At 54.1% G+C, this 24942-nt stretch overlaps 8 protein-coding genes across 8 annotated transcripts; 4 read left to right on the forward strand and 4 right to left on the reverse strand.

Moving 5' to 3' along the window:
• Window positions 1-401: 401 nt before the first annotated feature.
• Window positions 402-2216, reverse strand: CTHT_0010980 (putative motor protein; the record flags this gene model as incomplete). The annotated part of the gene is made up of 4 exons (XM_006691555.1): window positions 402-542; window positions 596-1308; window positions 1369-1462; window positions 1521-2216. 4 exons carry the CDS (start codon window positions 2214-2216, stop codon window positions 402-404), a joined length of 1644 nt encoding a protein of 547 aa, XP_006691618.1.
• An 868-nt stretch (window positions 2217-3084) lies between these two features.
• CTHT_0010990 (uncharacterized protein) lies at window positions 3085-4081 on the forward strand (the record flags this gene model as incomplete). Its single annotated transcript, XM_006691556.1, has 3 exons — window positions 3085-3273; window positions 3351-3524; window positions 3593-4081. The coding sequence occupies 3 exons, from the start codon at window positions 3085-3087 to the stop codon at window positions 4079-4081; spliced, it is 852 nt and encodes a 283-aa protein (XP_006691619.1).
• Window positions 4082-5175: 1094 nt separating this feature from the next.
• Window positions 5176-6729, reverse strand: CTHT_0011000 (uncharacterized protein; the record flags this gene model as incomplete). Its single annotated transcript, XM_006691557.1, has 6 exons — window positions 5176-5467; window positions 5524-5991; window positions 6050-6187; window positions 6256-6343; window positions 6414-6530; window positions 6639-6729. 6 exons carry the CDS (start codon window positions 6727-6729, stop codon window positions 5176-5178), a joined length of 1194 nt encoding a protein of 397 aa, XP_006691620.1.
• A 1380-nt stretch (window positions 6730-8109) lies between these two features.
• On the forward strand, window positions 8110-9585 carry CTHT_0011010 (uncharacterized protein; the record flags this gene model as incomplete). The annotated part of the gene is made up of 3 exons (XM_006691558.1): window positions 8110-8218; window positions 8307-8333; window positions 8384-9585. 3 exons carry the CDS (start codon window positions 8110-8112, stop codon window positions 9583-9585), a joined length of 1338 nt encoding a protein of 445 aa, XP_006691621.1.
• A 333-nt stretch (window positions 9586-9918) lies between these two features.
• Window positions 9919-11022, reverse strand: CTHT_0011020 (uncharacterized protein; the record flags this gene model as incomplete). The annotated part of the gene is made up of 1 exon (XM_006691559.1): window positions 9919-11022. The coding sequence occupies one exon, from the start codon at window positions 11020-11022 to the stop codon at window positions 9919-9921; it is 1104 nt and encodes a 367-aa protein (XP_006691622.1).
• Window positions 11023-12655: 1633 nt separating this feature from the next.
• Window positions 12656-14292, forward strand: CTHT_0011030 (putative longevity-assurance protein; the record flags this gene model as incomplete). Its single annotated transcript, XM_006691560.1, has 4 exons — window positions 12656-12845; window positions 12918-13228; window positions 13294-13581; window positions 13639-14292. The coding sequence occupies 4 exons, from the start codon at window positions 12656-12658 to the stop codon at window positions 14290-14292; spliced, it is 1443 nt and encodes a 480-aa protein (XP_006691623.1).
• Window positions 14293-15897: 1605 nt separating this feature from the next.
• On the forward strand, window positions 15898-16744 carry CTHT_0011040 (rhamnogalacturonan acetylesterase-like protein; the record flags this gene model as incomplete). Its single annotated transcript, XM_006691561.1, has 2 exons — window positions 15898-16045; window positions 16104-16744. The coding sequence occupies 2 exons, from the start codon at window positions 15898-15900 to the stop codon at window positions 16742-16744; spliced, it is 789 nt and encodes a 262-aa protein (XP_006691624.1).
• A 3159-nt stretch (window positions 16745-19903) lies between these two features.
• CTHT_0011050 (putative sequence-specific DNA binding protein) lies at window positions 19904-21946 on the reverse strand (the record flags this gene model as incomplete). The annotated part of the gene is made up of 1 exon (XM_006691562.1): window positions 19904-21946. One exon carries the CDS (start codon window positions 21944-21946, stop codon window positions 19904-19906), a length of 2043 nt encoding a protein of 680 aa, XP_006691625.1.
• Window positions 21947-24942: the final 2996 nt, after the last annotated feature.

The raw sequence follows: 24942 nt of genomic DNA on the forward strand, positions 1-24942 counted from the left end.
CTCTGGGTACTTGGGTACTGGGCAGCGATGCATTAAAAACATACAACTTTTAAGGCTTAGATCCTCCCGGCCTCTCTTGGGAGATGATCAAGCTAACCATTTATTAATGGTTAAGGGGGTTTGATCGAGGCAAGCTGCCATGGCGTCCAAGGCGATCCAAGTCAAGGGTAGTCGTAAATCGAGATAAAAGGAGTGTCCAGGATCCAATAATACCACCAAGAGACCAATCCTGCTCACTAACTGGGACTCCTCCCAGGGTGGGCTGGCACTAGTTGACAGCAGGAAGCAATGGGACGAATGGGGATGCAGCCGTTACCGCATTTGAGAAAGAAAGTGGTATTATTATAGTACTGAAAGCGCTGGTATAGGAAGTATTGGGCAAAAAGAGGTACCTACACTCCTTACTTGGCCGCGGCACCGCGCCTGTTCATCAGCCCATGGAAGAAGGCCTGCAAGTTCTCCGTGTCCATGTGCGGTGTCGCCTCCACGGTGCTCTCTGTCGGGCTATCTGGTTCTGATGGCGAACCATACGCTTGCCGCTCCTTTAGGGTCATGTCAGTTTATGTGTCAGAACACTCGGTCCGGGAAGACATACCTTCAGCCTCTGCACCATATCATCCGCATCAACCTGAATTCCGCCCATATTGAACTGTACCGGCCCAATATGCTCCAAGACCTTCCCTTCTACGGTCGGCCGACGCCCGGTATCATCACCGATGCCGCCGACGAGATGCCGATCATCGTCAACCTTCTTATGGGCCTTGCGCCGGGCCGACTCGCGCGACGATTCTTCCTCCTTCTGCCGCAGGGCCTCCAAGACCTTGAGCTGCTGCGCCAGGAAGGCTTGCGTGTCGATCGTCTCGACCTCAAGATGCGTCGAATGCGTGTTGCGCCCGGCTAGTTGCAGCGCGTCCATAGTTGGGTCTTGAACGGCTTCCTCGTAAAGGACGACGGTTGAGCCTTCGGGATCGGGCAGGGCCTCCTCAACAAGGGTACTCCCGTCCTCACCGTTAATTTGCCCGTCTTCGCCATTGGCAGCAGTGCCATTAATAGAACGGATGAGTGGGTATGGTTGGTCGAGATCAACCGACCAACCATTGCTCACGCGCTCGACGTCGAAGCCTTCCCTAAGCACACGAATCTTGCCCCAGGAGTCCCAGTTCGGGGGAACCACAATCTTATCCCTCTCAATAACATTGTGTTTGAGTGGTTGCTTCTTGAGGAGTGAATGTATCCCTAGGCTGGAATGGATAAGGCTAGGAAGTTGTGAGGGCACGGAAGGGGTTGTGTAAATCAATGAAGCGCCGTCTGTAATATGTCCCGAATTAGCCTACGGCTCTCAGCCACCGGAGCGGCAACAGAACTCACGCTTCAAAAGCACTGTCCGCATAAACTGTAGGACAACATCAAACTCTTCTTCCTTCCAACCTTGTGTCTTCTCTAAATACTCCATCTTCTCGGCCTGTGATGCACAGTCAGCAATCCCGCCAGCAGCAGCATAAATCTTGAGCGAGCCTTACGTTCTGGCAGACAACACACAGCGGCAACCCCAAGCCATCCTCCCATTCACCAGGTCCCAATGGCAGGGCAGGCTCGGCATCTGCTGTGGGAGCAGTCATGCTGCCATCGAGATTGATACCCCCCCCACGGCCCCGATCCCTCCATGAAAGCATCACCTCCTCCATAGTCGCCTTGCACTCGTGCGATAATGACACCAAGACCGTCCGCAACAGCAGGATCCATTCCCGCAACTGGCGCATCCACTTCCATGGCTGCGACCAATCCAGCAGAATCACGATCAGAGTATTAGGTATTGAGTCGGGAGTAAGGATCGGCTGGAGGAGTGATGCAAAGGCGGGCGAGGGATCTGTGAGAGTGTAAATGGAGATGCGCGCCAATGTGTCTTCATGATCGGCATCTAGCACGTCGTAGTAGGTATAGCCTAGAGCGAAGCTGTTCGCGACGGGAGGGGAACGTGAGCTGCTTCGGTCGAGGGTGCGGCGATCGTTGCTGGAGAGAGCCTCGAAGAACTCGCGCTGTGAATCAACAGTACCGCCCAGCAGAATGATGTTCTTTTCCGGCAGCCGGCGCCCGCTGGCGACGGAGGAGAGCATTGAATTCCATAGGTCCTTCTTCTCTCCCTTGTCACCATTCTTGGAGTCCGAGGCGGCCGAGGCGGCCGTGTAGGTCGAGTAGCGGTTTGTGTTTGCCGTCATGGCTGCGCCCGCTTCACGGTTGTGCTGCGGGGAAGCGCATTGGCTTGGGAGGAGATGTCTCGGTTCTCGTCTCTCGTCGAAAGCTCAACAGCGAGGGTGTCGTCACTGTCGCTGCTGCTGGACCTGGGCTGCGTCCTGGGCTGTGGCACGGTTCTCTGACGGCTTGCTTCAGCGCTCACTGAAATCGAGTGGATGGTAACAAGTCTGTTGTGCTAGCGACAACTGGAATCACTCCGATTGCTCAGTTCTTGTTGGTCTTTCGAAACCTCGGGCAAACAAAAGACGCGACGTCTTGCTCCAACACGCATCGACCGTGACAAACACTGGATCGTTGATACCAGAGCGGATCGCCAATCATGGATCTGGAGATGCATCAGAACGACAGGGGTTTTCAACCACTCGCTTGCAGGGCATCGCGCAAGGCAAAGGTCTGTATTTCTGCCACGCTTAACCCAAACCCTGAAGTTCCGTACAGGCTGCAGCGAAAATGCACGTTGCCGCAAGGCATGCCCTCCTTGTCATCACGCCGCCATGCAATAAAGAGGAACAGCACGCAGCCCCCCAGGCTCGGCTGACCAATGATCGTCACCTCTGGAAGTTTCTGACCCACAAAGCTTCCTGACTACGCCACCCGCGTGCTCGTACACTAACGACCCTCCACCTCTCAGCGCATCACCCCATCCTGTCATCGCCATCTATTCGCCAGCCTTGCTTTGAGTACTTAAAGCATCAACCACCTGCCGCGCGCTTGGTTTCTCTTCGTCACACGATACATCAACATCTTCGTCGGCATCCTTTATCTGCTGGTCGCCCGAGAAGCTCGCGATCTCCAGAAACCAATCGAAGCAACAAGTAACAACGCGCAACCATGGCGAGCACCGCAAAGTATACCCCCGCGCCCACTGAGGACCCCGACGTCCACCACCTGTACACACAGCCTCCGCCGTCCTACCAGGCCTCGACTTCGTACCCGGCCACCAGCAGCTCTGCTCAGGACGACATCCATCTCTATGGCGCCCCACGTAGTAGCCTGGACAACCTGCCGGATGACTTCAAGGTACGCTGGTTCCAGCCCTTCTCTTACATCGTCCATCAAATAGCTTCCAGAACAGCAGCTGACGTCAACCTCCTCAGTACGGCTCTTGCGTCGCCGACGCGACCATCGAAATCCGGACTCAGTTCGTCCGCAAAGTCTACACCATCCTCACGACCCAGCTAGTCACCACCGGCGCGATCAGCGCTCTCAGCTTCGCTAGCGAGGGCTACAAGGGCTGGATCCAGAGCCATCCTGGCATGCTCTACTTCTCTGTATGTCCCTCTCACAAAAGACACGAAGGAGCCCATCATTTAAGAGCACCCAAACTAACGCTCCCTAGATGTTCGGCGCCATCGGCATGCTCCTCGTCACCTTCTGGAAGCGCCACTCCTATCCAACAAACCTCATCTTCCTCTCTATCTTCACCATCATGGAAGCCTACGGTATCAGCGTTGTCGTCTCCTACTACGACACCGCGGTCGTGCTGAACGCCGTCCTCCTGACCGCAGGCATTTTCATCGGTCTAACCCTCTTCGCCTGCCAAACCAAGTACGACTTCACCTCGTGGATGCCCTACCTGTTCTTCGCCCTCTGGGGGTTGATTCTCGTTAGCCTATCGGCCGCCATCCTTCCTTACTCGAGTGGCTTCGACCTGTTCCTGGCGATCATGACGGCGGTGCTGTTCACGGCCTATATCGTCGTTGATACGCAGCTCGTTATGCGCCACCTCCATGTCGAGGAGGAGATTGCTGCTGCGATTAACCTGTATCTGGACATCCTTAACCTCTTCCTGGCCATCCTGCGTATCCTAAACAACCGTGATGACTAAGTGAGGAGGATGGGTTCTGTGGGAGGAGCAAAGGGAAGACAGGTTGATGTGTAATGCTTGAGGGATGATGGATGCAGTGGGCATATGGGCGTTTTGGGTTTCAATTTGGGTTTGTTTTCATGGATACCTGGTCTCCATCGTTCTTTTCCCTTTTTTTTTGTTTTTAATGTCCTACTCAGGATTCCAGGCCACAAAGAGCCGATCTCGAAACTTAGTGTCTCCTTATACCTACTGTGATTATTCAAATTCTTACGGACCGCATGTGAGGAATCTGAGGTGTAATGTTATGAGAAAAGTCCCATTCTTAGCCCAATAGTGTTTTTTTTATCTTATTGCTAATATTATCAATTCTTAAGCAATGGGGAATCGTTTCATTAGTGTACGGCTCATACCCATAGCGTTTCAAGACGAGCTTCACCGCAATACAATTTCGAGGCAAGCATTAAAACAAGAGCCTTGGGAAAGGGGTAATTTGTGATATCTGCATTAGAAGGTCAATAATAGAAGTAAAAAAAAAAAAAGGCAGACAATCAGGTATATGGGGTAACATGACTATTAACCCACGAGCCGGCGCGAGGAGACGAAGACGTGGAATCCGGTAGGCGGCCTGGTCCATGACGAGTCCTCCCATGCCCCATTGCCCTGTTTCGTGGTCTTCCCACCCGGGAGGAGGCTCCGGATGAGAACTCATGCCGCTGAGCCGCTATTGTTTGACGCCAGCCTCGAGAACTCAAGTCAACCATCCCTCTTTAAACCAAAATCCACGACTCCATCGTTATGTCCCAGCTCATGACCGTATTGTCTAGCCACCACCCATCGAAGCCGATCTCTAACCGTCCTCGATCCTCCCATCATCCTTCACCGACACAAATTTTTCCGGAACCAAGAATCTTGCCGGTAAGCGAAAGGGGGTAACAAACAAAGCAGTGGGGGAATATTGTATCTAAACACAACAAAAGAACCAACGCCTGCACAGAAATATCGCGTCGAGCAAAGGGGCCGCATAAAAAGGGTCGAAATCGCTCTCCGACCGACTTGGTATCGCTGCGGCGAAAGAGAAACGTCTGTGATCAAAGGCGAGACAACGTCGCTCTTTACTCGGCGCCGTTAGCTTGGCTCGCCTGGGCTTGCTGCTGGGCAGCCGCTGCCGCAGCAGCCGCCTGGGCCTGGGCTGCCGCCGCCGCCGCCGCAGCGGCTTCACGCTGCATCCGCGCCTCGATCTCACGCAGCTGAGACTCACGAGCCAAAAGCTCCTGGCGCTTCTCGTTAATCTCACGCTGGACCTTAGACTCGATCTCACGAAGCTTCTCCTCCTCGCGGCGGAGCTGCTCCTCTTTGAGGCGGACGGACTGGGTGGCAAGATCTTCAGGATTCATTGACGCGTCACTGGAAACATGTCAGCGGATGCGAGTAAGAAAACTAGAATGTAGACAGGAACATACACTCCAGCACCACCCTCGACACTCTTGCTAAGTTTTTCGGTACGGTAGTTTTCGTAGAGGAAGTCGTGAGTGATCTCCTTCAGATCGGCCAGATGGCTGTGCAGAAGAGCAGAGCGGATGGCGAGGAAGTCAGAGTGGCGAGGGTTTTCAACCTCGACAATACCCCACGGGTACTGGCGAGCACGGACCTTGCGACCACCAATCTCGACGAACTCCTCAGAGCCCACAATGGCGAAGGGCATCAGACCCCGCAGCTCGGCGTTCTCCTCGACGGTGTCCTCGTCGTCCTCCTCGATGTCATAGGGGAAGTTGTAGATGGGGATCCGATAGTGCTCGATATCCTCCATGATCAGCTTCTTGGACTCGGCAAGCTCAGCGGGTGTGAGAGAGTCAGCCCGCCCAATAACAGGGATGACATTGACACGAGGAGCAAGGCGCTTCATCAGCTCAATGTCGAGCTCACGGAGGCTGGGACGTGTCAGTGTCTTGTCGGCACGTCAAAAAGGCGAAGAGAGGGTCAACTTACCCATGGCCGGTGGGAGTGATGAAGTAGAGCAGAGCGTGCACACGATTGTCTCTGAAGCGAGGATTACGCTTGATACGCGACTCCTCAGCAAGGATATCATCGTATTGCCTCTCCAGATAGCCGACGATCTCTGCGAAGCTGCAGGAGAGCTGTTAGCTGCATGCTAGAGTGTAAAATCGATGCGGGATCAATGGGGGTGGGTTTACCAGGCCTCATTGTCGATGTTGTCACCGAAGCCAGGGGTATCGACGACGGTCAGAGAGATGCGAGTGCCCTCTTCCTCAAGCTCTAAATCTGGGCGACGTGCAATTAGGTATCTGCGGCGACGATGCAAAGGTCACATTTGGCCCTGGGTGATGCGTACCGACAGTAACAGGCTTGATCTTGACGCCTTCCTCGAGATGGGCGGTATTCGGGTCGTCACACTCCTTGTGAGGGAGCACGGTCTGGCCGCAGAGGGTGTTGACGAAGGTGGTCCGGCCTGGCGTGACGGGGCGGTGGTTAGCACAAAGGTCGAGATGTCGACGACCGCCATGGACGTGTTGACACGGCAGGCGTCGATGTGCGAGGCAGGACGGGCGCGACTCACCAGTGCCCGAGGCGCCGCACACCATCAGGCAGAACTGGATGCCCTTCTTGACATTCTTCTTCCGGCGGAACATCTTCTGCTGGGTGAACATTTTGGCTGATTAGTGCCGGACGGCGATTGACTTGAACTCCCCAAAAAGATTACGGAGATGCGATTGACTCGAGCGGTGTGCAACGAGGCGGGACGCGGGTGCGAGGAGCGCAATGATGCGTGTGTGTGAGGGCGACGTGGTCGGGATGGCAGGTATCACGAAGTTGGGGAAGACAAGGAAGGGCAGACGTACGGCTGGAGCAGACATGATATTGCAGTGGAGTCCTGTCGCGTCGCTGTGGTTGGTCTGGGCACGGGTAAAACTAGCGCCGACCTCTCTTTACTTTTTGGGAGATCAGCAAATAAACCAACGTTAATTCAACAATTGGCACTCTCCTGACGGCAAACGAGCAGCGAGTCGACTCTGAGCTCTGGAAATTGCTGCTGTGGTCGGAAAGTCGTCGTCCTGAGGAGAACAGAAGGAAATCAAGAGCCACCGTTGCTCAAGCGTACAAAGGGCAGGATCACGACGACCCCCAAAACACCCGACCACAGCACACCCCAGGCTTGCGGAAAGGGGGCACCTGAGGAGCTTGTTCGATTGCCCAGATCGAAGGAGCAGTGACCAGCTGCGCCCACAATTCAGGGGTCGCTCGTTTCCAGGAGCGCCCAGCAACCCCAGTCCGCTTATGGAAAGACGCACCCCACATCCCCGGACCAACCAGCACGAGCCGTCCAAACGACGCCGAGGACGAGTGGTACCAGCTGTCGACAGCTGCAGAACCGTCCAGCCATCGGCAAGCAGCCGGGATGTGGCTTGTGCACTTTTGATCACTTGCCGTTCCGGCTCCCCAGCAACCCGTGGCACTCCAGCCAACAGAAGCCTCCGACGAACGCCTGGCATGGATGGGATGTCCATCGGTTCATCACCATCTCCATTGACAGCAGCCGGTTTTGTGACAGCACATTGCATCCTGTCTTTCCTTTGTTGTGTCGACTCGGCAATTTCGGGGCGCATTGATTTCTTTGTGTTTCGGGGGGTTTTGTTTCCAGTGAATTCAGTTATCCATCGTAGCGACTGAGTCACCAAGTTTGCTTCTGTGACTCGGCGGCTTATCATTATTCTCCTGCCTCAGGTCATCTTGCCTCAACTTTCCCATCACAAAGACAAATTTGTTGAACAGAGGCAACTGCTGCCACCTTCAAACTCAAAACTGAGCTTGAGCTTTTTACCTTTGACGCCGCGGGCGATCTCATCTGTCATCCATGATGATTTCGTAGCGTCCCGTTCCGTCCAGCGAACACTCTACACCTTGCCAACAGTCATATCATCACAGTCTCTGGCTGGAGCCTAGCTCCAGGCTGGGAGAGTCTCCACAACTCAACAGCCTTCAATTATCAAATTCGCCTTTTCTGGGACGTTAACAGGAAGGTCAACACCATGAATACCCGAACCCCTCTCGAGGGGCCCAGCCAGACTGTGGTGCTCTCTATCTCGTTTAACGATGACTGCAGCTGCTTTGCCGTGGGCCTCAACACGGGCTTCTGCAGTAAGTATCTCGTCACACAGCCTGAACCAGTCGGCCGAGTGTGTGTTGAGCGTCTGCTGACTTAGTGCCCTCACAGTCTTCCACTCAGATAACGCTTCACTCCGAATGACTCGGGGTAAGACCGACTAGCTTTTGTTGTTGAGTGGCTCGCGTTAACCATCTCAGACTTCAATGCCGGCATAGGTCTTGTGCAGATGATGGGTAAGGCCAACTTTGTCGGCCTTGTTGGTGGAGGAAGACAGCCCAAGTTCGCTTCGAACAAGGCAAGTTTACTCACCATCATACCCTTCATTACGAGAACTTTGCTCCTAACTTTAGTTGTCCAGCTGGTCCTTTGGGATGACTCTAGGAACAAGGTAGCCCTAGAAATCAGTGCGCTCACGCCAGTCCGCGGGGTTCAGTTGTCTAAGGAACGCGTCGTCGTGGTGCTGCAGAACAGCGTGCGAGTCTACAGATTTGCCAAACCGCCCTCCCTCTTGACGGCGTACGAGACGGCCAACAACCCCTGGGGGTTATGCTGCCTGTCTCCCAGGCGTCTTGCCTTTCCTGGCCGAACGACGGGTCATGTGCAGCTGGTCGAGCTCTCATCAGGCAATGTCAGCATCATACCCGCCCACTCCTCAGCCATCAGAGCGCTGGCGCTGAGTTCTGACGGGGAGCTACTGGCCACTGCGAGTGAAATGGTATATCCCCCTGTGCACCCCCTGAAACCGCTATCCTCCCCAAGACTAACAACTACCAAGGGAACTCTCATCCGCGTCTGGGCCACAAGTAACTGTGCCCGGCTGGCCGAACTCCGCCGCGGCATCGACCCAGCAACCATCTTCTCCCTTGCCTTCAATCCCTCTGCTACCATGCTCGCCTGTACCTCCGACAAGTCCACTCTGCACATTTTCGATGTGCCCAATCCAAACCGTCCCAGCCGTCCCACTCAGCAACCGACTGCCCTAGCCGGTGTCCCCGGCATCCCCTCGGCCGCAAATGGTGCCCCAGAGACTGCTATAAGCACGACTAATGGCAGTAATCGCGGGAAATGGGGCTTCTTGGCCAAGCTACCCATGATGCCGCGTGTGTTCAAGGACGTGTACTCATTTGCCTCAGCTCCTTTTGCGTCGGATGATGGAGCAAGCAGCGAGGGGTCATCGACATCGTCGCGGATGTTGGGCGGGCTGCCAATGTCTGAGAGCACTACGTTAGGAACATCGAGACCGCCGAAGGGAATTATTGGGTGGTTGACAGATGATGTATTGTTGGTTGTTGGGGCTGGAGCCGATCCGAGGTGGGAGAAGTTTGTTGTGGTGGAGGGGCCAGATGGGAGGAGAGGGCTTTTGAGGCAGGGCTGGAAGCGGTATTTGGGAACTCCCTGAGTCCATAATGCCTTTTATGTTTCCTGTTACGTTTGGCAGGTGTTTTACTTAGTTGTGCGTTGGGATCGGAGTTTGCTGGTCTAGGATTCCGGCGTTTCGGGTTGGGTTGGTCGACCTCATATGTGTTCATTCAGTTATGGGTTGGCGCTCAAGATATAACCACCGCGAGGTTCGTCTGGGAAAGCTGTCTTCGTAATAGCTAGATTACATTAGCCTCTGGATCTATTTGATTCACTCTTCCTGATATGTATATGGGTATCTTCAGGATGCACCACACATTCTGGTAGACAGCAAGACCATTAAGGGCCATAGTTTTCTTCCCTTCTGTCAACTTCAGTCTCTGCGCCGTGGCGACCTACTGCGGCTCCTGTCCTTAGGGCGACGAGTGCGATCTTCTAGATCACGATGCCGCCGCTCACTGCGTTCGGGAGAATCAGCGTGCCGCCGCCGTTTGTCACGATCGCGATCACGGCCATCATCCTGGCGGCGGTAGTCCTCCCTGCGGTCACCGTCCCTATCCCTAGCCCTATCCCTCGATCGATCCCTGTCCCGACGGTCATCGCGGTCACGGCGGTCGTCTGGAGTGTCTCTGCGGCGTTTCCGGTCTTTGTCTTCCTCGACCGGAGTATCGTCTCTTGACCGGCGTTTCCTATCAGAATCGCGGTCTTCCCTGTCCCGGTATTTATCTTTTTCCCGATGGCGCTCGCCGTCGTCGTGATCGTCTCGCCTTGACCGATGGGACCGGTGATGTCTATCCCTCGACCGAGATCGGGATTTGGACTTGGACCGTGACTGCGACCTGTGACGGCGCCTCCGGCTGCTCTTCTCTGCTTTTTTCGCTTCCCTGCGCAGTGCCTCTTCGACCTCCTTCTTCTTTTCCTCTATCAAAAACTGCTTCATCGGGTCGTCATCGTCGTGATTCTCGATCAACATCTGCAGCTCCCGCTCTTCCTTGAGCAACGGTCGTCGCCGGCGCTCCTCCTCTTCTTCATCTTCAGACGACTCTTCCGACTCGCTTGGCAGCCCTTTCTCGCGGCGTTCGCGTCGCACCATAGCCTCCCAGCTAACATCGTACTCAGCTGGGTCCTCATCATCCCGCAGCTTATATCGCGCATGGTCGACGCGAATCAAGCGCCCACCAATCTCAGCGCCACTCAGGTTATCCACAGCCAGGTCGGTACTGCGCTGGTCCTCATATTTCAGCCACCCAAACCCCTTCGACTTTCCCGTCTCCTTGTCGCGCGCGAGCTTGAGAAACACCGGCTCGCCGAACTGGCTGAAGATGGTGATGATGTCGCCTTCAGAGAGTTCATAAGGTAAACCGCCAAAGTAGATGAAGGCCGTGTCGCGGTAGTCGGCGTGCCACGAAGCCTCGGGCGGGATGCCCTGCTCGATCTCGCGCTTGTTTAGCGCCTGTATGGCGCGGATCTGGTTCATTTTTGATGCGGTGTGTTCCCAATGGGGTCCGCGGAGTCCGCGACGTCAGGCGGTTATTTGAGAGATGGTATGTGTCGCGACGAGGCAAGCGAATCCCGATGATGGGCTGGTTGATATCTAAGCTTTGAATTGATAAGCTTAGATACGGGTTAGGGTTGGCTGTTGGTCAGAAGAGGTCCAACAGTCCCATAGTCCTTCCTGCAGTTGATTCTTGGGCAAAAAAAAAAAAAAAAAAAGTTTCACGAACTCTCAGCACCGTCACGAAAGCAGAGGGAATGCCACCTGGGACGCATCCATAGACCAGCCTTTCATCCAATCTCATGTCGGTGAGCAACAAACCGTTCCTAGAGCCAAAAACAAGCTCATAATTCACTATGTTGGGGGACTCCATCAGCTTGTGCAAAACTTGGGCCTACGCTTCACAACTTGAACCTTGAGGGTCCCCGCATTAGGACAGGGGAGAGGATTCAAAAGAGGAGGGGGGGGGTCTTGCATCCGCATGCCATAAGTTGGTCGCACTGCCCCAGGTTGGCGATTGTTCCGTCATGCATGTTTCGTAGAGGGTCACAAGGCCATTGTCAAGCTGTTTGTCCATCTCTCGGTTTAACAATGGAAGAAAAGAAGAATGTAAGAGAGCTGTGTCCAAAAGTTCAGACGACACCTGAATGCGGGACCCTTGAGGTGAAGTTGGGACGAGGTCCAACATGCTTCCCAGCTTTTTCCGCAATGCCCCTGGTGAGAAGACGGTCTGTGTCCTGCTGGGCATTGAGAACATGTACCAATCCTCGCTGCAAATCTGACCCCTCTTCTCCCCGCCCAATGACTGGCAGGCACCCCAATGGGGAAGGCAGGGAGAGCCAGGAAGCTGCAGTGCGACGGAGCCCACCGCCTTTGTGCTCCTCGATCTTTCGTAGGCTCGGCGCTCGCAGTACAGCGGGCGGTGGGCAGCGGGCGCAGTGGGGCCAAGAGGGTACGTCTCCAACTCAACGTTTCGCAGTTTTGCTCTTCTTGGCCCTTAAGAGAGTTACTTGTTTTTTTTTTTTTTTTCCTCTGGCGAGCACAAACTGTGCACCCAGCATTGCAGCACCAGGTGCCAACAGGGTGGAGCAAGCCACGCTGCCACAACCCAAGCCTGAAGCCCATTGCTCGGGGTCTGGCCGCCGTCTTGACTCCTTGTGAGCCTGTCAACCCGCTCGCCAAGTCGTTCGTTTTCCTCCGCGGCTCCCGTCCCCATATCCCGTCGCCGTTGTCCACTTCCCAAGACCTTGTCAACCCCCGGCAACCAAGCCAACTTCCTCCGTGTTGGCCACTTTCTCCTCCTCCAGGGTCTCAGCAGTCAACATATCCTCCTTTCCCTTACATTCCTACCCAGCGCTGCTGCTGTGATCCCTCTTTTCCTATCCTTCGTGAAGTTCGTCTTGGGCACCCCGCATCCGTCGAACGCTGAAGCCGAAAGTCTCCTACCTCAAACTGATCCCCAAGCCGGTGTGAGCGCGAGTCGGCTCTTGCGCCCGTCTGCCAACCCGAGACGACGTTAATCTGTCCGCTTCCCATCGGCATCCGGCCGAATCGCAACAAGTCTTAAGTCAAGTTCAATCAATTGGCGCCGAGCCAGTTAACGGAGACGCCGGAGATGACCGCGTCTCCCTCTTCTAGCAAAGCCTCCAACCATGGCAGCGCTGCGACTAGCAAGAAGGCCCCGGCAGTGAAGGGCCCCATTTACAAGCCTGACAGCGGTAATGTAGTCTTGGTTCGCCGGGCCAAGAGGAAAAATGAAGGCCTGATGAAGAGGATGGCCAAATGGCTGGTCGACAATCAGATCAGTATGTGGGATGGAATTGGATCCTAGCTGACGCTCTAGGTTGAGAAGAAATGCTAACTCCGGGTACTTACAGACTTCTCCTTTAACCTCCTCGCCGTCCTGTTCCTTGTCCATGGCTCAGGGCGCGTCCGCGAACACACCGACAAGTACTTCAACCTCTCCTACTACAATCCTCACACTGGGAAGTATGGTATAGGCGTTGACGATGGCTATCCCATACTCTTCTGCATTATCCTCTTTACTCTTTTGCGCGCCGCCACTATGGATTACGTTCTGGCGCCCTTCGCGAGGTCGCAGGGCATCTCCAAGAAGAAGGCGGTCACCAGGTTCAGCGAGCAGGCCTGGCTCATGATCTACTATGGCGTCTTCTGGCCGCTGGGAGTGGTATGTCTTCTCAAGATCGATTGAGCTCTCGCGCAGGCGGCGCAGTCTCACTAACTCTACCCCAGTACATCTACCGTCACTCGCCAGCTTACCTCAATCTACGCGAGCTGTGGACTGGTTGGCCGGACCGCGAGCTCGACGGTATTATGAAGCGCTACATGCTTGCCCAGCTTGCCTTCTGGCTGCAGCAGCTCATTGTTATCAACATTGAGGAGCGCCGGAAGGATCACTGGCAGATGTTTACCCATCACATCGTCACGAGCACTCTTATCTATGCCTCGTACCGCTATGGCCACACCCGTGTGGGCAACCTCATCCTGGTGCTCATGGATGTGGTTGACATTTTCTTGCCGGTATGTCCCCCAAACACCCTCACTGGTTTTCGAGACAGGCTGCTGACCTTATCGCAGGCAGCCAAGTGCCTCAAGTACCTCGGCTACAACAAGCTCTGCGACGTGATGTTCGGCATCTTCATGGTCTCGTGGCTCATCGCGCGCCACATCCTGTACGTGATGGTGTGCTACTCAGTGTGGGCACACACCCCCAAGATCATGCCCACAGGTTGCTTCAAGGGCCCTGCCCACGCACTGGTCGGCCCGCTCGAGCCGCCCGCCAACAAGGGCATCTTCTACCTGTTGGACCCGCTCTGGGACTCCGATGCCTTGGTCTGCTACAACAAGACCGTCAAATGGTCCTTCCTCTCGTTGCTCCTTATCCTCCAGGCCCTGACCATCATGTGGTTCTCGCTCATTATCCGCGTCGCGATCAAGGTCTTGCGCGGTGACGGTGCTGAGGACTCGCGCAGTGATGATGAGGGCGGTGAAGAGGAGGAGGGGAACGAGGACGAGGAGGAGGAGGAGGAGTTTGTCTATGAGGAGGCTCAGCCGCTCGAGGAGGAAGTTGGCGTCGAGGAGATCGACCTCAAGAATTGGGAGCGCAGGACGGGTGCGAAAAAGAGGACCGGCGTTGTCGCGTCCACTACGGCCGTCAGCATCCCCGGTCATAGTGATCGGAAGGAGTTGTTGGGGAGGATTGGTTGCGAAAAACAGGTCACGACTGACTAAATTAACTAGTAAGGAGGAGGGAATCCAGAGGGATGAAAGTTGGTCGTGAGTTCATGGAGCTAAGAAAGGCATTATCTCTTCATCTTTTTTTTTCTTTCTCTTGTTTTTTTTTCGGTATGAGCGAAGGAACGAAGGCTTGTAATGGATTTATGAGGGAAACGGAATGGTTCTTTGTGAAGAGGAAAGGTAATTAAGGTTCTACAGGGAATCCTCACGCGTCGTTCATGAGCCTTGGATGGTGAGCTGCTTTCCTTTGCGCTGATGGTCATTATAGACAAATGGGCATATGAGAAAGAGTCTTGCGTTCTTCCAGGGCTGGAAAAACAATGATAGATATATGAGATGCTAGTGCGTATGAAGCTGACTTGGTGTCTGTGTCTTGTTTTCTTAAAGAAGTTCTTAGTCTCGGGGGTGCGACAGTAGATCTCCGTAATGGGCCATTCCGCCCCCGATGTGTGTTGCCTCTGGGCGGGGAAGCAGGTATCCAAGTGATCATGCCAAGGTGAAAAGCATCGGGGATGCTCAACCTCGGTGGCTGAGTTACGATCGAGTTTTCAATGGAAACATGGTAGTAGTAGGTGGTAGTCGGCTGGGGGAGTTGAACACCGCTGGAACTGTGCTTTGCATGCAAGCATAGGACGACCATGAAGTCAAAATGCCCTACGTAGAAAGACTTAGTATGACCCGGGTGTTCCATTAGGCCACGCGGAGTAGCATCGATGCCTCTCATGTTGGGAGTTCAGGTATCTCTTCAAGAAAATCTTCCGAGTTCTTGGCCGACCGTGTTTCACCTTGACCCGAATCTTCCCCATCGCTATAAAGAAGGTGTCCGAAACACTGGTGAGAAGGTGAAGCCGTTTCAATCGTGAAGAAGCCGTTCGGAAAGTTTACGCTATCAGATCACGTCTAGACTTCTGGAAGATCTTTTCCGTTTGGTGATTTTCACAAGGATGTTGAGCCTCATCGCCAGTGGCTTGCGTCATGGACTAGATCTATCTCATCTACAACCTCACCGCAAAGAATGCATACCATAAAACATGTTCCATAGTATATAGGTATACTTCATACCTCATAAATTCTCCGCGAATTTTTTTTTTTTCGCTGTCTCGTTCGGAACAAGCCTACCTTCTCGACTTTCCCAACCCGGCATTTAATATAGTCCTTGACTACGGAGCGTAACACTCGGCCCCGGATTATGGTACGCCACCACGGCAAAGTAAAGTGTATAATAAAGGAGCGTCGGTACATTTTTCCGCCAATGCTATGCAATTGTGTGCCCAGTACACTGCTGCCGGCGGAGTAATGGCACAGTCCCGGAGAGTCAAGCGCCGTGTAGCCGGGACCGGCCGTGGAGCTTTCGCTTCATGTTTACCCGCAGCCCCGTGATTTGATGGATGGCGGTCCTGATGAGGACATCACTTAAGCTATGAATTATGGTTACGGATCTGGAAGTTACAGATTCATAGATGGAAAAGGGGAGGAAGTTATAAGCTTGTGTATCTCCCGTAGTAAGTGTAGCGTTAGTTGCCGCCACTCATCAATAGACACCCCAATCTAAACCGAGGGTTAGAGGGATCAGGGATCAATACCATCAGACATAGAAGAATGCAGCTCTCATGGTCAACGCTCCTTACTGCCGGCCTCGCGACCATCAGTGTCCAGGCTACGCCGGTTGAGGTTGCCCGTCGGGCCACTCCGACGGTCTACCTGGCCGGTGACAGCACCATGGCCAGGACCAGCGGTGCACATATGGGTGAGTATTGAAACAAAAGCCCCCCTCCTGGCATGAACATACGACTAACATCTCTCAGGCTGGGGCGAGTACCTTCCCAAGTATATCAACCTTCCCGTCGTGAACAAAGCCATCTCCGGCCGCTCAGCCCGTAGCTACACCAACGAAGGCCGCTTCGCCGAGATCGAGCGTCTCATCCAGCGCGACGACATCGTCATCATCGAGTTCGGCCACAACGACGGCGGCTCACCCAACTCAGCCAACGACAACGGCCGCAGCGCCTGCGGTGGCACTGGCGATGAGGTCTGCCGCTCCGGCAAGACTGGAGAACTTGTCTACACCTTCAACAAGTACATCGAGAACGCAGCGCGCAGCTTCTTGAATAAGGGCGCCCGCGTCATTATTAGCAGCCAGACGCCTAATAATCCATGGGAGGGCGGTGTTTTCAGCCAGAGCCCGCCAAGGTTTGTCGGGTATGCTGGGCTGGCGGCGCAGAGGACAGGTGCCAGCTTCGTTGATCACTTCTGGGCTTGCATCAATATGTATCGCCGGCTGGGTAACCAAAAGACGAACTCGCTGTTTCCACAGGATCATACACATACAAACCATGAGGGCGCGGATCTTGTTGCGCAGGCGTTTGTGCAGGCTGTGGCGAGGGACTTTAACGGGACGACGCCGCTGAAGCAGTATCTTAAGCAGCCTGTTCCGACGGTGTGGTGAGTTAGTAGCAAGTTGGAATATTAAGGAGTTAGGTCGGTTCGTTTCTTGGTTCGTGTGCATAGTTTCATCTTCACATGTACATATATCTCATCCGGAGCGGTTTGGGTTCGCATCGACAAGGACCCTTATGATCAAGAGAAGTGATATGTGTCGGTAACGTAGCTGAGCGACCGTTAACCCTCACTTATCAGATATGTGTGACGCGGTAAGGATGTCTCTCAACGGTAGAATGTCCGGGACAGTTAAAGCTCCATAGATTAGGTTAGCAAGTCGAGAACCGAAGCTTAAAGAAAGGTTTGATTCGATATACACACGCAAAAAATACCTAAGAGTGAGTTTCTCTCGACCCCTGGGAGAACAGAGACGCATAAGGGCACCGTACTACCTTGTAGGTGGGTGGAATCATCCGCTCGAGGTTGTTATCATGCCAAATAACAGAAGCGCTTAGTAATAGGGAGTACTGAAACCCTAAGCCCAGGAATACGGTGGGAGTTGTGGTGGGAGTTAAACCTACAACCTGAAGGATGGTACAGATGAACTGCTCAGAGAGTAGGTCACTGCGCAAACAAACCCCAATTCTGGCGATCTTTGTTGAAAAAAAAAAAAAAAAACAGGTCTGAGAAAAATCATTATAATGAAGGTTGGTTCCTGGTTGGTTGAGACATGGGAACTGTGGAACATGGACCAAGGGGACTGACTTTCATCCCAAGGTGAGGGTTCTGAGACTTGAATCAGAGCCGAACAGTTCAAGAGGGGCATTACCCATCAAAAAAAGCATAGAAAGCGAGAAGGGAGGGTGAAAAACCGTCCTTAGAGTCATGTCTTGACAGCTCCAAAGGATTCGTGATACTGAATTTGGCATTGGCTTTAGCACAATATGACAGAGAACAAAGAGTATCGTTCATGGTGCAATGATCTGACATCGGGGCTTTTATCACCGAGGTCTCCAATGACACGAAGCAGTGAAGAAGGTGCCCCTCACCATCGCGAAGTGGACTATGAAGATAAAGCAGAATTTTGCCAGTGAGACTCGGCATTGCAGCCGCGTCAGGCCCAAGGTTTCTAGGTTCAGTGACTTCAGGCTGATGTCGCCGGCTCATCAATGCCGAACGCCTGCTCAACCTATCACGACGGTGCTGAGCAAATCCCTGACAGACGGCAGGGCCCCTGGCGGCAGAGATTAGCCGCAGCGATCATGCTGCGACACGTCAATCGCTCGGAATAAGCTTGAAAAGTCATCAGCTTGCTCTTTTAGATCAGAGGCTTTAGTCGCAAGAGAGAGAGAGAGAGAGAGAGAGAGAGAGAGAGAGAGAGTAATGATCTAAACGTTGGCATTTTACCATGCTCTCTCTCTATGTTTCTCTCTTCTCCCTCCTGTTCTTCACCACTCAGGGACAGAAACTCTCACAGTTGACACTGTGCTCCAACAACCCAGCCGGTCCCCTAACTGTTTCCCCGGATAAACCCTCCAGTCATCCCCTCTCAACCGACTTCGCTCCATGGTCCTCAGCACCCCTCTGCCTTCACCCCCCTAACCGCTTCCAAAAGACTAAGAACAAGCCCGAACCCCTCTGCATCTTCCACAGTCCCTCGACGTGGTCCGGCTCGCCCTTGGTCTTGATCACATCGCCATCGATCGCTTTCTCGACCTCCCAATCCGTCATTCATGACCCGGATATCCCATGGCTCAGTAAACTCCGAGGCCAGGAGTTCAATGATCTCCCTAAGCCAAGACCGTATGTGGTCAAGAAAGTCCGAGGTAAAGGGCAGGGCGTCATCGCAGTGCAGACTATCAAGAAAGGGGAAGCCGTAATGAGAGAGACGCCTCTCGTCTTGCAGATCTCTAACCCCGGAGAGGATGTTCTAGGTTGGCAGGGACTCGACATCAAAGGGGCAATTAAAATGATGTTGAACAAAACAGCTGAGGTGATCCCGAAAGAAATGAAGGACACTGTATGGGCCTTGGCTAAACAGGGCAAGGGAGATGTGTTGGAGGATGTGATGATGACGAATGCGTTTGATGTCAGTGTTGCAGGTGTTGAGCATGACGGGCTTTACCCCGGGATCGCGGTACGAACTCTTATTTTTGTTCTCCAGGGGAATGAGTTTGGGGTGTGTGTGAGAGGAAATTTTGCTGATCAAGAAGCAGCGGATCAACCATGCGTGCAAGCCCAAGTAAGTCCCCTCCAATAAGAGTTTGAAGTTTGAGCTGATCATGATCAAGTTGCTTTATCCGCTACTCCCCGAGCACCCTCTTGATGGAAGTAATCGCTTACCGCGACATCTACCCTGACGAAGAGCTTACGTTAAGCTGTCAGTCTCCTCCCCTTCCGCTTCCCCCTTACTTTTTTTTTTTTTTCGTTCCTCAACAGCAGCTAACTCCCAAGTAGACACCCCCTTAAATATTCCCTCCGACATCCGCCACGAAATCCTCCACCACCATTGGCGCATCTCCTGCACCTGCCCTCTCTGCTCCTCCCCATCTGAACTATCTCAGTCTGACCGTAACCGGAATCGCATCGAATCACTTCTCTCCCTCTTATCAAGCCCGAACCCCCCTCCCAAGGAAACCATCCCCATGATGATCAGCGAAATCGAGGCGCTCGCCTCAAGAGAAGGGATGGACGCTCAGATAGGGGATTTATACCTCATCATGGGAAAGGCGTACAAGCGTATGAAGGATGAAAAAAAAAGCGAGGGAGCTTGGAGAGAAGGCACTGAGGTTTTTGACATATTACGCGGGGTTTGATAGTGATAGGACAGAGATGGCTCTAAGGTTCATGGAGGGGTTAGGCACTTAGGAGCGATAAGTATGAGGAAGGCTTCAGAAGGGTTAGGGTGTCCAGAGGGGACTTGGATGCTTAGTGAAAGGTATATACTCTCAGGGGAAGCATTTGTCAAGGGCAACAAAGAAAGTTCAAAACAACCAAACAGAGAGCATCACGAACATAGATTGGAGCCAAAAGATTTTTTTATATATAAAAAAATCTAACAGCCCTTATTCATTTATTTATTTATTGTAACCTAACGCAACGCTAGCCCAACCCGTCCCGTGCTCCGGTCCATGCATGTAATGAACTACATAACTGAATCGAAATTCCTGCCAGCCCAAGATAATAAACTGTCAGACTCATAAAGAGCATAAGAAGAGATAACAGATCATTGCAAGCGTCGTCTCTTCGCGCCAGCCGAAGAGCTGACCCCCGAGACGCGGTTCCCATCTTCCTCACGCAGTCTCTTAGGTATCACTTTCAAGACATATCTCGGCGTCTTGCCGTTGTTGATAGTATTATTAATCATCGTAGTTGGTGCCGTTGTTGTAGCATGTAATTGGCTCTGAGAGACACCCGACATTCCAGGTTTCTTCGAGGAGGCTGTAATTTGGTCGAGAATCTGCAACCTCCGCATTTCGACTTTCAGGACCCACAAGAGAGTAAGTAGGGCCTCCTTCGACGGCAGCGCGGCTCCAGGGAGCCAGCCGATCGCCTCACGACGCTTCAACAGCATATCCCGCTGCGGATCCCCGCCAACCGCAGCCGGCGCTGACGCGTCGTCGCCTCCGGAAACCTGGCCAGCCGAGACGCCCTCAGAGGACACCAACCGCAATACCTCCATCGTCGCATCCATCAAGGGACGCGCCAGGATGGGGCTGCAGGTAAGGATCTTCCGAAGGGTTCGGAGTCTCAAGGTTGAGGAGGGACGACGAGTCTGCGACGGAACGGCCGCGGAGGTGCTGCTGGGGGAGCTGCTGCTGCTGCTCGCCACTGGGGGCGACAGGTTGCTGCTCGCCGTCGGTAGTGATGAAGTCGTTGAAGTCGAAGTCGAAGTTGGTTGTAGGGAACGGGAACGATGAGGTGTCGTCACCAGCCAGATGATCGTATTCAAAATCGGTCGAGTTGGGGGAAGAGAGAAGCCCGCTTTCAAGGACATAGCGATCTGCATCAAGGGCCTCTGGCACACCGAAAGAAGCGTCGATGTGCAGGCCAGCAGGAGCTGGAGCGGGAGTAGAAGGGCCAGCACTGGGGCCAGCGACTGCTGAGAGAGCTTGAGCCAGGCCGAAGCCGGCGCCTCCGCCAACTGACACTGCAGGTCGTCACACAACATCGCTGCAGGATGTTGTGTCGAGTCGGGGGAGACGGCAGCCTTGGCCGGGGCCGCCACGGTCGCAGCAGCCGCGGGCACCACAGAGGTCGTTGCGGTGACTGGCGCGGGAGTTGTCGTGAGCGGCGCTGGGCTCGGCGCTGGCGCCGGCGTGGCAGCAGCCGTTGTGGGGGCTGTTGTCGCCGGCGTGGTCGTCGCAGCCGTAGCCGCAGCCGCAACCGCAGGCTCCTTGTGCTCTTCGGACGTCTCAGGGATAGGGCTGAGCGATGGGGAGAGAGAAGCCGGGTTCACGGTGTTGTTTGTGGGGTTAGGGAAGGTCTTCAGGAGCTGCTCCAGAGAGCTGGCCCCAGGGATGGCAGGATTGGCACCCAGAGCGCTGAAGATTTCATTGGAGAAGTTGAGGCTTGTCTTACGGAGGGCATCGAACGCCGTCCTGCTCCCGGAAGACTTAAGGCCGCCGTTCTTGCGCATCTTCTGGATCTCCTCCAGGATGGCCAGGTTGATCTGGTGAGCTTGCCTGAGCGCCGCCTCAAGATCCTTGTTCCTCCTCTCGAGCATCTCAACCTCCATGCGTTTCCTCTCGCGCGACGACTGAGCAGCGCGACGGTTGCGCAGGACACGCTCGACCCGGCGCTGCTCCTTCTCGTCCTCAGTCTTGGCGCGTTTCCTGGGAGGGAGGTTGGTCTTGGGGACGGGAAGCACCTGGCCCCATGATTTCCTCTTCTTAACGGGCTTGTTCTCATCAGGCTTGGACACTGGGGGCGGTGTGGGGTTGATCAGGGGCTGAGCCAGCGTCGCCTGAGTGAGTGCTGTCAAGCCGGCGAGTACGGCGAGCCCGTCATCCGGGTCGTCGATCAGCGGTTTTGGCAGCATCTCGAGAGGGTTGACTGGAGCCGGCGCCGGGGCAGCGGGGGCTGGAGTCGCGGCGCTGGTGCCAAACAGAGATGGGTACATCTCATCCGGTGTTGAGAGAACGGACTCGGCGGGAGAGTCCTCGAACTTGATCTGAGAGTCCGCAGGCGCAGGCGCCCAAGAGGGATCCATGGTGGGAGTCGGATCCATGGTGATTTGGCCGAGTGGTGTTTGTTCTTGTGATGACATCGTAGTTGTGTGTGTGAATTATGTGTGGATGTGGGAGTGAGTGAGTGAGTGTGGAAGTGTAGATGATGTGAATGTCGTCCTCGTCGTCGCCGCGGGGGATGCAGACGTGACACAGGCTCGACGTGACGTGCTGTTGTTGAGTTGCTGACTGACGGGGGATTTGACCGATTGATTGATTGATAGTTGCTGAGATGCGAATCGAGGTCTTCGCAGATCCTCAATCCTTGTTATCAATCAATGCGTCAGGGCAAGGCAGAAAGCAAAAGAACAGCAAAGCTGCTTAGAAGCTGAGGGTCCGCATGGCGGATGACAAAATTCTCAGTGCTTCAGCATGACTCGCAGGAGCCCAACCAGGCGAAGGCAACTGGACCTGCTGCTGACTGTTCCTGCTTGGCCTTGGCTGTGCAGTCACTGCAGTGTGCAGACGAAAAGGACAGTTTGTCTTCTTGCTCAACCAAACGCTCCTGCTGTCTGACAGAGGGAGGGCCTGCCTTCTTTTAACTTCAGGACACGCTGGCTTCAGGGGATCAGCCTGAGGCAGCACAGGCCTCGCCCCTGGACCCATAGATTTCTTGGCGTGCGCTGATTGGCCGCCTGTGTCGTACCAGGAAGGTGCAGCCCCCGAGTCCGAACAAGGAAAGTCTGAAAACACGGAGCGAACTCGAGTGTCGCCGATGAAAGCCCAGAGACCCACCGGACCCCCCTGGATCACCAGTGGCCACGGAGCTGCTGAATCGAGGAGCTGATCTGGATCAAACGGACGACAAGCCGATGCAGATTGTTGTGCTGCAGCAGTCGATGCTGCGAGGTTGAACTGCACGAGGTTGGAGCCCCGAGTTTACATTGGGTTTGGGGGAGGCGGAGGGGCGCAGATGCAGCCAAAGCCGACATTCGTTTACTCTCACGGTCTCACCCACACCCAAATTGCTGACACACGCACACGCACACGCACACGCACTGCAGCAGGCTGCAGCAAAAGAGATGCCAGCCGCAGGTGTTGTTTGAGTCGAGCCGCTCGCTGGATCGTCCGAGCTAACACGGCTTGACAACCCTATTGGCCTTATTGTATTTTTTTTTTTTTGTAAGCTCGTCTTGATGTTGAGGCACAGCAGACGGGGAGACGGGGGGAGGGTGTCGCTGGTTTAGCCCTCGATCGAGCAATTATCTGGTCCTCCCTTACAGTTTACACAAAGGCATACCTATCCCTACAAAGACTCCAGTAGCCCCTGATTCCTGCGATAACATCATCCAGATGGAGACGCGAGAGTTGGGTCCCCTTTGCTGATCCCTCCTATCTCCTCCACTGTCCACTATCTGACCTTCCACTATCGATCGACTGCGATCCACTGTGTTTCGGAAGATCTCATTACCAACGGGATTGCGAAGTGCGATTGCGGCGCAGTCAATCGGACAGTAAACAACGCAAAGCATTGACTTAAAGCATCTTTGTGTCACTGAGCCGAAACGTGTGGTCTGAGCTCTCTTCGGCCGCATGCCCAAAATGATACTCATCTATGATATATTTACTTACGGAGCAACGACAGCTTGATTAGGATGGAGTTGCCTGCTCCATTATCCCTCTCATACGTGAACTGCCAGCTCTGCGCCAATATATGTGCCAGTACAGAAGGCTGTCGCTCGATATGACCGGCTCACATCATCATCTACCATGAATGGCCGTACATATATGTCCGGTATGCGACGATGGCTGGTTGAATGAGCTACTCATCCCTGCAAAGATACCAACGGCGCGCGTCTTCTCTGCCGAGGAGCAATCTAGCGCAGAAGCTTGTACGATGATGGTAGCGAGAACCTTGGAAATCTGGGGTTGGCACCGCAGAATCACTGATGTCTGGTTCGCTTCGAATCAGCCTGAATTTCCCCGGTTCCAAGACGGCACAGCCGAATTTTTGACAATAGGCGGAGGACACTTCCGAAGTGCATCAACAAGTCCCGACCGCATTCTTGGCTCGCAAGTCGCCAGGGGCGAAAGTTCGAGAAGGCTTCTGAATTGAGCTTGGTCGATTTTTACCCCAGATTCGGGAGGACGACGGGCCAGGCGGGTGCAATTGTCAAGGTGAACATTGCCGTGATTCCCCCTTGATGATTTGTCTTTTATTTTTTCGCTGATGTTGATGGCAAGGAGGTGAACTCGAAGTGCCGAAGTGCTGATGGTCGGCTCGTGACAATTCTTGGGTCTTCCCGAAGGACTCAACCATTCGGGAACCGTGCCTGAGTGTTGACTAAGCGCTCGCTTCCTGTGGTGACACGTCTGTTATGCGCTTCCAGGCGGTGAACACAGCGCATTGCCTCTCTCGAGCTGAGATCTCATCCGCGCTGCAAGACACGCAAGACAAGATCCGTTTGATCAGTCAAACATCATCAAAAACGTGGGGGACTGCAGTAACGTTGTCTCTCATTCTCTCGTCTCAATGGTCGTTCTATCACTGATGCTCTTTGACCCTTTGTCAGAGATGCTTGGAATCCGGAAGGTGGATGGGAGGGCCCGGCGCCAAGCAGACACCAGGCCACGCCAGCGGGGCAATCGGCCAGCCATCCGAAAGGTGAAACACCTCTTTGGGCGTTTTCTGTCTGGACATCTCTGGGCATTTTCTAGGCAGAGAGGCACGTGCGTTGTGCGGCGCAGCCGTGTCGGCCTCCGTCTGTCTGTCGCTCTTGCGGGCCGCATTTGACCGCTCCCCTCTCCTCACAGAGGCTTGGACAACACACAACATACACACATACACACACACACACAAACAAAAAAAAAAAAAACCAACAACTCATTCTCCCCCCCCCGGGCGAACCGAAGACACCCTCTTGTTGTTCTTCAAGAAAGCTTTCCTCCACCAAAACGAAACCACCACAACCACAGAGTGAACTGCCGATACTTTGCATCACATTGCGGACTAATCAGGCGGCCAAATCGTATCTCCCAAGTGGGGCTCGTGTCCATGCTTTGCTGACCAAGCAATACTCACCGTCCTGGCGCCCTC

The sequence above is a fragment of the Thermochaetoides thermophila genome, assembly GCF_000221225.1.
Source record: "Thermochaetoides thermophila DSM 1495 unplaced genomic scaffold scf7180000011814, whole genome shotgun sequence".
NCBI lineage: Eukaryota > Fungi > Ascomycota > Sordariomycetes > Sordariales > Chaetomiaceae > Thermochaetoides > Thermochaetoides thermophila.